This window comes from Aethalodelphis obliquidens, unplaced genomic scaffold (assembly GCF_003676395.1).
Source record: "Aethalodelphis obliquidens isolate GAN/ISIS:26980383/991018 unplaced genomic scaffold, ASM367639v1 scaffold1, whole genome shotgun sequence".
In the NCBI taxonomy this organism is placed as follows: domain Eukaryota; kingdom Metazoa; phylum Chordata; class Mammalia; order Artiodactyla; family Delphinidae; genus Aethalodelphis; species Aethalodelphis obliquidens.
The window spans coordinates 68,194,919-68,207,267 of record NW_020837945.1 but is presented as its reverse complement, the minus strand read 5'-3'; the positions used below and the strand labels follow the sequence as shown (position 1 = coordinate 68,207,267).

The following is a 12,349-nucleotide window of genomic DNA, read 5'->3' as shown; positions in this document are numbered from 1 at the left end:
TCAAAGGTGATTCTAAAAGCTTTTAGCTTTTTTTTCTAAAGAGAAAAAGGAAAAGAAAACGATCACTACAAAAGATTGGGAATAAGAATTACACCAGACTTCTCAGTAGCAACACTGGAATCTAGAAGACAATGGAGGAATAAATGCCTTTACAATTCTGAGTGAAAATTATTTTCAACTTAGAATTCTATATCAAAATGATCAATGAAGTATGAAGATAGAATGAATCAGACATGCAAGAATTTTAAAAAATTGATCTACCATGTTCCTTTTCATAGGAAGATACTGGAGATGTGTTCTACCAAAATAAGCAAGTAACTCAAGAAAGGGGAAACACAGGATTCAGCAAACAGGAGAGGAGTGGAGGTAAGTCCCAGGTTAACAGCCAAACAGGAGACCTCAAGAGCAACCAGGTCACACTGGGGCAGGAGGCTGGAGGCTGGCAGGAGGAAGAGAATGGGAATTAATAGGTTATCTGAACCATTTGTGTGTACAGTTAGCAGATGATATTGAGAGGGACTGTTGGGCATTAGGGAAAAATCAGTGATAGGTACGTTGTAAAACAAGCCAATGAAGAAAATCAAGACAATTATTCAGTCCAGGAAAAACAAAAAGTTGGTCAAGAAAGGATACCTCATCAGAATAGGTATATTTCATTGATTCTCAGAGGCATATGTTTTCACATTTTACTGAGTCTGAAGTCAGGCCATGTCTTTCTGTCAAAGGCATCTTACAGTCACCATTGGCCAGACCACAGTCCTGATGGAGTTGTCTCTACCTGTGAAGGTGTGAACTTGGTCATTATTCCTGGTGTTCTCACCCAGCAACAGCCACCCATTGATATCTCAGCCCACAAACCATTTTAGAATCATATGAGGAGGAACTAGGAGTCCTGGTTGGTCAGAAAACCTTCTGTGGACACCTGCTGGTAAGATCAAGAAGGTGCCAGCATCCAACCTGCAGAATGGGGGCCATGACTTGGAAGAAAATTCTGGAAACCAGAGAGGAATACTCTTGAAGAATTGCTGCATCACTGGCCTCCTGGGTGGTTCAAAAAACGATAGTCTAAAACAAGCAAACAAACAAAACAACAGAAAATGAGCACTGATGACAATAGAAAAGTGATTCAGAAGAGATGAACTCTGAATTCAGAGAAGGTTTAAGAATATTTAATTAATTTTGCTTACATTTTTCTTTTTTGTGTGCACAAGATTAATATCTGATTAAATATATATCTAAATAAGAGCACTTCCAATAAACTTACTTTAAAAATATAAGTAATAAAGGAGTTCGGCAGTATGTTTTCTTTCTTCATGGTTCCTATTACGATAGATGGTGTCTTACATTCAGTGAACTCTGGGGTTCTAGTTGGTAGCAGTGAACAATTTTCACACATTCACAATAAAGTAAATACTGGTGTTGATTTTAAAGTATTAAATAATTATATTAAAATATTAAATAATTAATATTACATAATTATAATGGGAGGACAGGGAGAGGGGAAATGTATGTGTGCTTTGGGGTGGGGAGAAATGGGGATGGGTAAGTGGAAAAAAATCTTCACCTCCGTAACAGGAAGTCAGAAGATGAAGTCTGAGATTGACACATATATATTTTTTTATTTTGCGGTACGCGGGCCTCTCACTGTTGTGGCCTCTCCCGTTGCGGAGCACAGGCTCCGGACGCGCAGGCTCAGCGGCCATGGCCCACAGGCCCAGCCGCTCCGCGGCATGTGGGATCTTCCCGGACCGGGGCACGAACCCGTGTCACCTGCTTCGGCAGGCGGACTCTCAACCACTGCGCCACCAGGGAAGCCCATGACACATATTTTTGAGAAATTGGATTTTTAAAAAAACACATACAGAAAAATAGCTAAAGGAGTCTCAAGTAGTTTCCTTGGGAAATGGGGCTGGGGTGTGGGAGGAGTCGGTTGCTGGGGGCTTCTTAAATTACTTTTTCATACTATTTAACTTTTTCAACTCTGCGCATCATTATTTTGATAAAAATATTTTTTAAAATAAAAATAAATAAAATGACTCAAGCCTGTTCTGTGCTGTTGTCATTATAAATATACATATTCTTTTCAGGCCATATGTTCTAACTTTTGGTTTGAGAAATCTACTCACTGTGAGAGGCTGCAGGATGTAACAGAGAGAGCTTAGCTCTAGTGTCAGCTGTCTGCGTTTGCATCTTGGGTTTGTTGCTTACTAGCTTTGTGACCTTGGGAAAATTGCTCAACTTCTCTGAGCTTCATTTTCCTCACCTGTAAAATGAAGAGAGAGGTGTGTCAAGTGCCTGTCCTGGTGCTCAGCTCCATGTGACTTTGTCTACACCTTTTGATTGTACACAGCTGTCCCCCATGAGCCCCAACCCTCACAATGGGTTTCCCACCCCCTTAGAAATAAGGCTGACCCCTTTAAAGTGCCCCAGTGCTCAGGGACCCCAAGGCCCCTTTGTCCACACAGTCCCCCTGCAGCCACCCACTGTCCAGAGCTTTAGGCCTGGACATCGGCAGTATATGTGGGTCATTGCCCTTTTCTGCCCCCAGAGGCCCTGAGTTTGCTTGTTCATATCCCTCTTTCTTCTCACATCAGGCTCAGTCTTGGAGCTGATGTGGTGTTGAGTATGACAATGGCTCCATTGTTCCTGGCCAGAAGCCCATGGCTCTGTGGCCAGATGTCAGGGGTCATTTGCCCTTCTCCAAGGTCTGGGAGCAGAGACCTGAGCTCCAGGCCTGGCATGGCAGGAAGAGCCCAGCCTGGTCATCGATCTGATGGAGGCATGACCAAACTCACCACCCAGCTCCCAAATCCAGGGTCTGCAGAAGTCAGCCCTCCCACTGCCCCACCAGGCAGGCGCCCTGGGGCTGTGGGTGAGCTGCAGCCTGGACTGCAGAGAGCAGCCCAGCCGCTACGGCTCCCAGCACCTCTTCCCCTCCCACATCCTGGGTCCTGGAGCTCGGCAGGCAGTGACTGCATGCCTAGAAGGAGCTTTGTTAGAAATTAAAAGCAGGTGGGTTGTTTTTCTTTCTTTTTCTTTTTCTTTTTCTTTTTGTTTGCCCATTTGGATAGAGGAGCTGCTTGCTCAGGGCTCCCTCTCTCAGGACAGGTGGGCAGTTCATGTTTGTACATGTGACCCAGAAGTATATAGTGAGCCACACTCCAGGGCTGACACTGCCTGGACATGAAGGGTAGCACTTCTCCCTCCAGCTGCTCTTCGGTGACTGGGAGGGCTCTCAGAGAGTACAGGCAGAACAGATGAAGGGGAACAGCGTTTTCTGGTGGGGACAGCCCTCTCCTAAAGCCCTGGGCACTGGAGAACATGCAATGTCCTTTGAGTCCCTGAGTGGAAGCTGTGTCCCCAAAACATGACCCCACGATAGAGCATGAGTGATACTACAGGGAAACAAGGAAGCAGCCTGTACAGAGGTGGGGCGAGGGTAGCAAGTAAGAAAGGGGAAGTCCTAGGTCCTTGAGACAGTGGGATGAAGAGGAAAAAAACACGTAGCCTTTGAACCAGGGATGTGGGTTCCAATCTCTGCTCTACCACATACCAGCGGCAAGTCATGCAGAACTTTGCAGCGTTGTAGTGGGCAGGTGAAATCGATCTCCTGTATCTAAGATTGGCCGATCTAACCTTTCCTCCCTCCCTGCCTCCCATTCATTCGAGGGACATCTGGCACATACTGGAGGCACAATTCCGATCTCCCACTCAGGGCCTGGGGTGGGAATGAAGGTCCTTGGCCACTCAAAGTTCCTTGGCTAACCTGGGGAAGGAAGGGGTGGGGAGGTCCCAGGCCAGAGCCGCGTGGGGACGATGTGGGCTAAGGCGGTTTTTATTCCAGGCTTCCCCGACCCGAGCAGGTGTAGAGGGTTTTGGGCTGAGGGGTTGTCTAGGGGTAAGGAGTCTGGCAGCCCTGCCGGGTCCACGTGGATGTTGTGAGAGGAACCTTACCCTGCAGGCCGTGGCTGGCCCTTTCCCAGCTCTCTGTCCTCTCTAGCCACGGCTGCTGCCTGCTCTGGCTGTGAGGGGCACAGCCGTGTGATGTCTGTGTGCTCCTCCCACAGGCCACAGAGTGGGCCTCCAACGAGGACACGCGCCGCTCCTGCCAAAGCAAAGGGAAGACCGAGGTACGTGGCCTTGGCAGCCAGGGGCCTGGCTTAGAGCCGGCGGGAGGCTTGTGGTTCTAGGGGTGGAGGGGCACCGTGTGGGCACGAGGCCACCTGCATGAGAGGCCCAGCCTGGAGGAGCCAGGGGCTCCTGGTGCAGGCGAGGATGCAGCCTGAGCATCTGAGTGGGTGGTGAGGCAGGGAGCCGGCCTGGGAGGGAGGTGGGGGGAGGGGAGACATGCACAGATGCAACCTCAGCTTCAGAGTGCGGTGGATCTGGAGCAGAGTGCTTTCGAATATTTGCGGTGCAGTGGCGTGCCGGAAAGACACCCAGCTCTGCAGCTGGAGAGCTCGTCCCTCTATTACTTCCCCTTTGTTGCTTCAGGAGGAGTGTCAGAATTACGTGCGAGTCCTGATTGTCACTGGCCGGAAAGTGTTCATGTGTGGGACAAATGCCTTTTCGCCAGTGTGCTCCAGCAGACAGGTGAGGGCTGTGCGGCGTCCGGCAGACAGAGGGGGACACCAAGAGGTTCCCTCACTCAGGCACACAGCCTGGGAATGGGGCTGTCAGTTCAACACAAAAACCAAAACGAAAAGGATGCCCAGTTAGATTTGAATTTCAGGTAAAAAACAAACAGTATGTTAGTATCAGTATGTCCCAGGCAAGATTGGGGGCATCCTTACACTAAAAAACTATTCGTTGTTCATCACAATTCAACCTCACCTTAGAGATGAGGCAGTTATGGCAATTGCCCTGACTCTTGACACACCTTCCCCTCCATGACGGCTGCTCCCTCAGAGGGACTGTGGGGTGGGCAGTGAGGAGGAGGGGGAGGGAAGCAGAGGCCTAGAGAGACCAGGGACCCAGGAGGAAACAAAACTCTGGGGGGGAAAGAACAGGCAGCCCCAGGATCTCGGGGAAAAGTGCCCCATCTCCCCATTATCCCCAGGTGGGGAACCTCAGCCGGACAGTGGAGAAGATCAATGGTGTGGCCCGCTGCCCCTACGACCCGCGCCACAACTCCACAGCCGTCATCTCCTCCCAGGGGGAGCTCTACGCAGCCACGGTCATCGACTTCTCAGGTCGGGACCCTGCCATCTACCGCAGCCTGGGCAGCAGACCACCGCTTCGTACTGCCCAGTATAACTCCAAGTGGCTCAATGGTAAGGAGATCCAGCCCCGGGGGGCTCCCCTGGTCCTAAGCCAGCCAGCCCACCCTGACCCCCATCAGTTTCCTTCCTGCCCAACCAGAGTGGGGCAGATGGTCGCCCAAGGACCACAGCATGTTGGAGAGGGACTGTGGATGAAATCACAGATGTCCTGAGGACCCAGAGCAGACAGAGGGCAGGCTACGAAGGGAGAGAAAGAGTTAGGAATTGATGAGGAGGAAAGGTTATGGGAAAGAAGAGATCGGAGGAGGGTGATTTGAGTTTCTTGCCCCTTGGAGTTGAATCCCTGCTTCTCCACTAACGAGCTGTGTGGCCTTGAGCAAGTACTTGACCTCTCTGTGCCACAATGGTCTCATCTGTAATATGGGGACGATCATAGTATATACCTCATAGCTTGTTAAGAGGACCAAACGGGTTAATGCATATAAAGTACTTATAACAGTGTCTGGTACACAGTGAGTGCTCAGTCATCCAAGTTAACTATTATTATAACTGCACTTTGCGTTGGAGGTGGGAACAGGGTTAGAGCCCCCAGGTCACCAAGCTGGTGGGGGGTTGTCAGGATGCCCATCTGAGGAAATGGAAGTAGTCGAGTACTCCCAACTCTGCCCCTTCCTCCCTCCTGGCCTGACCCACCCCTTGTTCCTCTTCTGCCCCCAGAGCCAAACTTTGTAGCAGCCTATGATATCGGGCTGTTCGCGTACTTCTTGCTGCGGGAGAACGCGGTGGAGCATGACTGTGGACGCACCGTGTACTCTCGGGTGGCCCGCGTGTGCAAGAATGACATGGGGGGCCGGTTCCTGCTGGAGGACACTTGGACCACGTTCATGAAGGCCCGGCTCAACTGCTCCCGCCCGGGTGAGGTCCCCTTCTACTACAACGAGCTGCAGAGTGCCTTCCACCTGCCGGAGCAGGACCTCATCTACGGGGTCTTCACCACTAATGTGTGAGTCCCTGTCCTCCCCCCACCCCGGATGTCAGGAATGCGCTCTGAACTGCTTCGAAGCCTGATGGCTTTGGGCAGGTCCCTTTCTGAGCCCTTGTTTCTCTTTCTGTAAAATGGGGATTGCTGTGCCTTCTGCACGGGGTCCTCTGAGGATTTTGTGACTCGCTGCCTCCTGAGAGGTGAGCCCTTGTTCTGGGTTGCTGTGACGGGCAGGCCTAGGCCAGATATGAAGACAGTAAAAGGGGCTAGATTGTGGCTCCGGGAAGGAAGAACTTGCTGGTGATGAAAGGGAAATAGGCTGCCTTCAGTGAGGGGATGGCAGCCTCAGGAGGGTCCAGCAGCTTCCCGTCGGGGAGGCTCAGAGGGGACTCTTCACCCTTCCAACCTCAGGACTCCATGATCCTGCTAAATCGATCAGAGTCTTCTGGCAATCCCGACTGCCCTGGAAAACCCAGGCTGGGAATTAGAACCCCTTTTGTTTCCTAAGTGTGAGGAAGGGTAACCCTCATGGAGATCATGAGACCCTCCTTCCACAGCCTCTTCTGTTTAAAGGCTGACCCATTCAGGTGATTTTTTTTATAGAGAATGCTGAATGGGCGGCAGAGACCAAGAAACACATTTGTTGTACAGGATGCTGTGCTGGGTTCTTTGTAAGGACAGAAACATATGAAGCATAGAGTGGAGTTTGCTTACCTAGGGCCCCAGATAGCAGGCACTGGATGAGGGCCAGGTTAGCTACAGGAAGGATAGTCTAAGGGGGTGGACAGGGAGGAGAGTAAAGCGGGGAAGCTGGAGCAGAGAAGCCATCCAAGCCAGGGGACAGACATGCAGCACAGCCCACACAGGCCATGAGCTGACAGCGGGGACTTAGTGACCAGCCCGCTGTCAGCAGCAGAAGGTGGGCGGCCGTGAGCACAGGGCAGGAGTCACTGCAGACGCATCAAGGGAAAATAGCATTAGTGTAGACTGCAAATTGTTTATATATTGTGCACCTTCACCGTGCCCCAGGTTCTTGTCATGGTGGAAGTCAGGGGAATGGGGGACACACCAGTGGGCAAGAGCAGCCCTGACTCTGCCCATAAGGACCTTACATTCTCGAGAAGGGCCAGTTTTAACTGTAATAAATCCTACAGAGGGAAAGGGCAGTGTGCAGAGAAGCTGTGATCAGTGTGGAGGGTCGATGATCAGGGAAGGCTTCCTGTAGAAAGTGACATCTACAGGATGACTGGGAATTATCCTGTAGCTAGGGGAGAGGAGCGTTGCAGCCCGAGGGAACAACATGTGCAAAGCTTGGGGTGGGAAAAAATGTTTGAGGAACTGAGAGGAGACCCGTGTGGCAGGAACCTGGCAGGTGAAGACGGGAGAGTCAGCCGAGGGGTGGGCATGGGAGGATTATGCCTGGAAGGGCCTTGTAGACTGCTTTAAGGGTTTTGATCTTTATCCTAAGAGTAAGGAGATGTTATTGGAGGGTTTGAAGGAGGACAGGGACTAGCTCAGATGTGCATTTTGTAACACTCACTCCGGCTGCTGTGTGGATAATGGATCAGAGGAGACCGGACGGGCTGCAGGGACAGTGCAGCATCCTGGAGGAGACAGTGGGGACTGCGACCAGGCAGAGGGGAGCGAAATGCACACATTTGGGAGAGGGACTGAGTGCAGAGAACAGCCCTGGAAACACTTGGTGTAGTGGTATCCTCTCTCCGAACTGCCCACATCAGACTCATAGAAACGTCTGAATCCATGACTGAAAGGGATCTGAGAGGTCATCTGGCTGCGGGTGGTGGGCTGCAGCATAGATTACTGGTTTGGCAACGAAGTTGTTGTTGGGTTTTCTTTCTTTTTTTTTTTTTTTTTGCGGTACGCGGGCCTCTCACTGTTGTGGCCCCTCCCGTTGCGGAGCACAGGCTCCGGATGCGCAGCCTCAGCGGCCATGGCTCACGGGCCCAGCCACTCCGTGGCATGTGGGATCCTCCCGGACCAGGGCACAAGCCCGTGTCCCCTGCATCGGCAGGCGGACTCTCAACCACTGCGCCACCAGGGAAGCCCTCTTTTTTTTAAATAAAATAAATAAAGCAGAATCGATCGGAATAAAAATATCAGAGTATAATGTATTTAGTAAGGGTACATATTGCTTCATGAAAATTCATTGCAAATATGTATGTATGTGTCCTACTGAGCTGTAATATAAAATATATTTCTTACAGTGGGCCAGGGACTAAAATGTTTGAAAACCATTGACTTTATTTGACCCTCCCACTGAATAAACGAAGGGGATGAGGAGGTAGCACAGAAGGATCTACCAGTGCTTCTCATCAGTGGGTCTTTCTTTACCGGAGGCTTTCCACGGTGTGAAAACCATGTTCCTCCTTCTGTGATACCCCTGTGGTGCGGAAGGAACCAGAGTCATCATAGGTGCCTAGTAAGCCTTGGAGCTGTGCCATGCTGTGATTTGACAGCTGGCCATGGGATTTAAGGGGAAGGTGCCGAGGCCTCCAGGGAAGGCAGCATGCCTCCATCTCTTGCCTTTCAGAAACAGCATTGCCGCATCTGCTGTCTGCGCCTTCAACCTCAGTGCCATCTCTCAGGCTTTCAATGGCCCGTTTCGCTACCAGGAGAACCCCAGGGCTGCCTGGCTCCCCATCACCAACCCCATCCCCAATTTCCAGGTACAGCTTCTCCTCCCCTTTCCCTCTCCTCACATACCACCCTCCCCCAGACTACCAACCGCAAGCTGATTCCCAACTACTTAGTGCAACCACCAAATGTGTCCCTGCTGATCTATGCCCATCTGTGGGGTCTGCGATGGTTCCCTAAGAGGGTGGTAACCTCAAGACTGTGGAGCAAGGAAGGGAGAGTGGGTGGGATGCAGAACAAGGGAGCCTGCTCTGAGCCATCTCTAAATATGACCCCTCACCTCCAGAGAGGCAGGGAGGGTGGACCTCAGCTCTACTCAGTGTAGGGAATCAGGAGAGCAATCACAAGCTATCTGGCCAGAATTCAGGGATTTTTAGCTGGAGTTTGCTTGCAGTCTACCCAGTATGGGTACTAATGCCTGGAGGATCTCTGAGTGCCAGGAGTGGTCAGAGCCCAGCCATGGGTGGTGTGAGCATCCCCAGTGTGGAGAAGGGGAAGTAGCCATGGGACAGAGAAAACTGCAGATGGTTGATTTGCATATCCATCCAACTTCCTGACCAGGAGGCAGAATGGAGCAGGGTAAGACCTCAGGCTTTTCAGTAGTACAATCCTGACCCAGATCTAGCCCTCTCTGTGTCACCTTGGGCAAGTCACTCAACCTCCTTGAGCCTCTTTACCCTTATCTGGCACATGGGGATAATACCATCGACCTCATAGATACGTTGGAGGGTTGATATGCACCTGAGGTGGTCTGTAGAATGTAGTAGGTGCTCAATAAATGGTAGTTGCCTTCCAGCTTTGGTTTAGAAGGCATAAGAACCTTGAGCTGATAGGGACATGGGAGAAGGAAGGCAGGGCTTGGCCCAACATGGGGGAGGGGCACCTACAGCGACAGCATGAAATAACAGGACACTTGTTATCCACACTCATATGATCCGTTTCTAGATAATCCAGCCCCCCTTTCATCTTCCTTGTCCTCTTCTCCATCCCTGGTAGGTCCCTCATCCTGTCTTCCCAGCCTCATTTTCCCTTAGTTCCCAAAGATGAGACATCTTCCTGGAAGAGGGTGCAGGGCACTTAGCGGGGGATTTTGTGGGGCAGGGAGAAGGGATTGGAGAATCAGAGTCTGGGTTGCGAGGAAGGAGGGATACGGGACCGCGGCAGCCCGGCGGCTGGTCACGCGTGACCCGGTTCCCTGCCGCAGTGCGGCACCCTGCCCGAGGTGGGCCCCAACGAGAACCTGACAGAGCGAAGCCTGCAGGACGCACAGCGCCTGTTCCTGATGAGCGAGGCCGTGCAGCCGGTGACACCCGAGCCCTGTGTCACCCAGGACAGCGTGCGCTTCTCACACCTCGTGGTGGACCTTGTGCAGGCCAAGGATACGCTCTACCACGTGCTCTACATCGGCACGGGTGAGGCCGCCCCGCCCCGCCCCGCCCCGCCGGCGCTCGGGGTGGGAGGGGGTTGAGCGGCAGGGTCTGGGCCGCGAGGTTCCGGGGCCTTTAAGGCCACCCTGATCTGGCCCCTCCAGAGTCCGGCACCATCCTGAAGGCGCTGTCCACGACGAGCCGCAGCCTCCGCGGCTGCTACCTGGAGGAGCTGCACGTGTTGCCCCCCGGGCGCCGGGAGCCGCTGCGCAGCCTGCGCATCCTGCACAGCGCCCGCGCACTCTTCGTGGGCTTGAGTGACGGCGTGCTGCGGGTGCCGCTGGAGAGGTGTGCCGCCTACCGCAGCCAGGGGTAAGCGGGCGCCGCGGGAAGGCGAGCGGGCGCCGCGGGAAGGCGCCGCCGGGAAGGCGGCCGGGCGGGTGCGCCTCCAGACGCAGATGCCTGCCGATCGCACTGGGAGCTGGCGCTTAAGAGGTGGAGCTTTGGAGTCAGGTCGTCCTGGGATGGCGTTCCTGGTGCAATCTCCAGTTGTGTGCCTTTGGACAAGTCATTTAACCTCTCTGAACCTTGGTTTCCTCCTCATAAAATCTCTGCAGGGTTTTTGTGAAGGATAAGTGGGATAATCTGCCGAAACCACTTAGCACTCACCTGGGGAATATATGTGTTGAGCAAGCGGTGGTGGCTGTCGTTATCCCTGTTGTCAAGCCCACAGTTAGGGCCTGGTGGCCATCTCTAGACCACGTGATTTACTCTCAGTCCCTTCAGTTCAGAGAGTGGTCTTTATCTTTGAAATCACAGCACTTGCTATGCAGATGTGAGGGCAGATAGGAGATGATACTTTGAGTCAGCTCCAAGTTTGCTTCTGTAACTTCCCCACTTAGAAGAGGCAGAAAGGCCTGGCATGGGTGGGTTGGAGGTGAGGAAACATGTGGAGATGGGACGTTGTCTTCCCAACAGCTTCTGCAATCAGTTCGCCATACCTTAGCTTCAGGTGGATTCACAAATTTGGCAATAATGACATTGACGTTTAAGGGGGAAACAAAAGCCTATTCCAAAGCCAAATGCACATGTATCTCAGACTCCTAAGCATGTGAGGCTACCCTGAGCTGCACCCGTTCACTTTGGAGATAATTCAGAAATGGCCTTTAGCTGGCATAGCCACAGCCATGTGGGCTTCTGTGGCCTTTGCAACACAGGGACCTCCTGGCTGTGCCCATCTGTCCTCAAGATTTGGGAGACAAATGGCGTCCAGGCTGCCAAGGGTTGTTTTCCAGCCCCGGCGGAGTGTGCTGGGATCTGATCAGAGGCCTGGAGGGCCAGGGAGGAGGCTAGAAAGTCATGGTGTGACAGCGGGGAGTGGGGGGGAGGCGAGCGTAGTGGGCAGATACCCAAGCTTCCCTCAGCCCCAGCACAGGGCTCCATCAGCAAAGCACCGAACGTTTGCGAAGCCCTCCCACGCTCAGAGCACTTCACGGGGCTGTCGGTGTGAGAAGAGGGAGGCAAGATGAAATAGGTCTGGAACACTCTCACTTCCCTCAGGGCTCTAGATGTCTGGCTGGGGAGAGAGACCTTGGCCTGAATCTGACATGTGGGGAGAGAATGGGGTATAATGGGAGGGACTTGCGTGGTGGAATTGGATGTACCTGGGACCCCATCTCAGCTTCGTCATCTGCCAGCTATATGATATTGAGCAAGTTACTTACTTAACCTTTTGAGCTGTGGCTTTCTCCTGGGGAAAATAGGGGGAAATGTGACGAAGCAGATGGTATTTACTTTTGGCAGACGAGCTGTAAGGATCGGGAATAATGCTCACGAAGTGCCTAGTCCAGCGAGTCATCATTGGTAGCTAGTGTCCTTATTCCTTTTTTATCTCCGCCAATGCATTTAGGGGCCCTCCAGTCTCCTGGGCTCTCCGGAGTCTCAGGATTTGTGACGCTGAATACAGACAGCACTGCTTGGCAATGAAGCATGGCATTTCTCTCTTATGTGCTTCTTTAACTGCTGTGTCGTTATTAAACTTTTCACATGTACCGTGTTCTTTAAGAGGTTGTAAATCCTTGAAGGCAAGTCCAATGTCCCAGTATTTTTTATACTCCACCAGG

At 52.2% G+C, this 12,349-nt stretch overlaps 1 protein-coding gene across 2 annotated transcripts in view; it reads left to right on the top strand.

Annotated features, from left to right (window-relative positions):
• SEMA5B (semaphorin 5B) overlaps nucleotides 1-12,349 on the top strand; it is a 40,637-nt gene that overhangs the window by 16,733 nt on the left and 11,555 nt on the right. For both annotated transcript variants that reach the window (XM_027106530.1, XM_027106537.1), the window contains exons 4-10: nucleotides 4,068-4,130; nucleotides 4,495-4,593; nucleotides 5,060-5,273; nucleotides 5,940-6,225; nucleotides 8,756-8,891; nucleotides 10,064-10,271; nucleotides 10,391-10,598. In XM_027106530.1, the coding sequence (XP_026962331.1) occupies nucleotides 4,068-4,130; nucleotides 4,495-4,593; nucleotides 5,060-5,273; nucleotides 5,940-6,225; nucleotides 8,756-8,891; nucleotides 10,064-10,271; nucleotides 10,391-10,598 (1,214 nt within the window). The remainder of the gene's footprint in view (nucleotides 1-4,067; nucleotides 4,131-4,494; nucleotides 4,594-5,059; nucleotides 5,274-5,939; nucleotides 6,226-8,755; nucleotides 8,892-10,063; nucleotides 10,272-10,390; nucleotides 10,599-12,349) is intronic.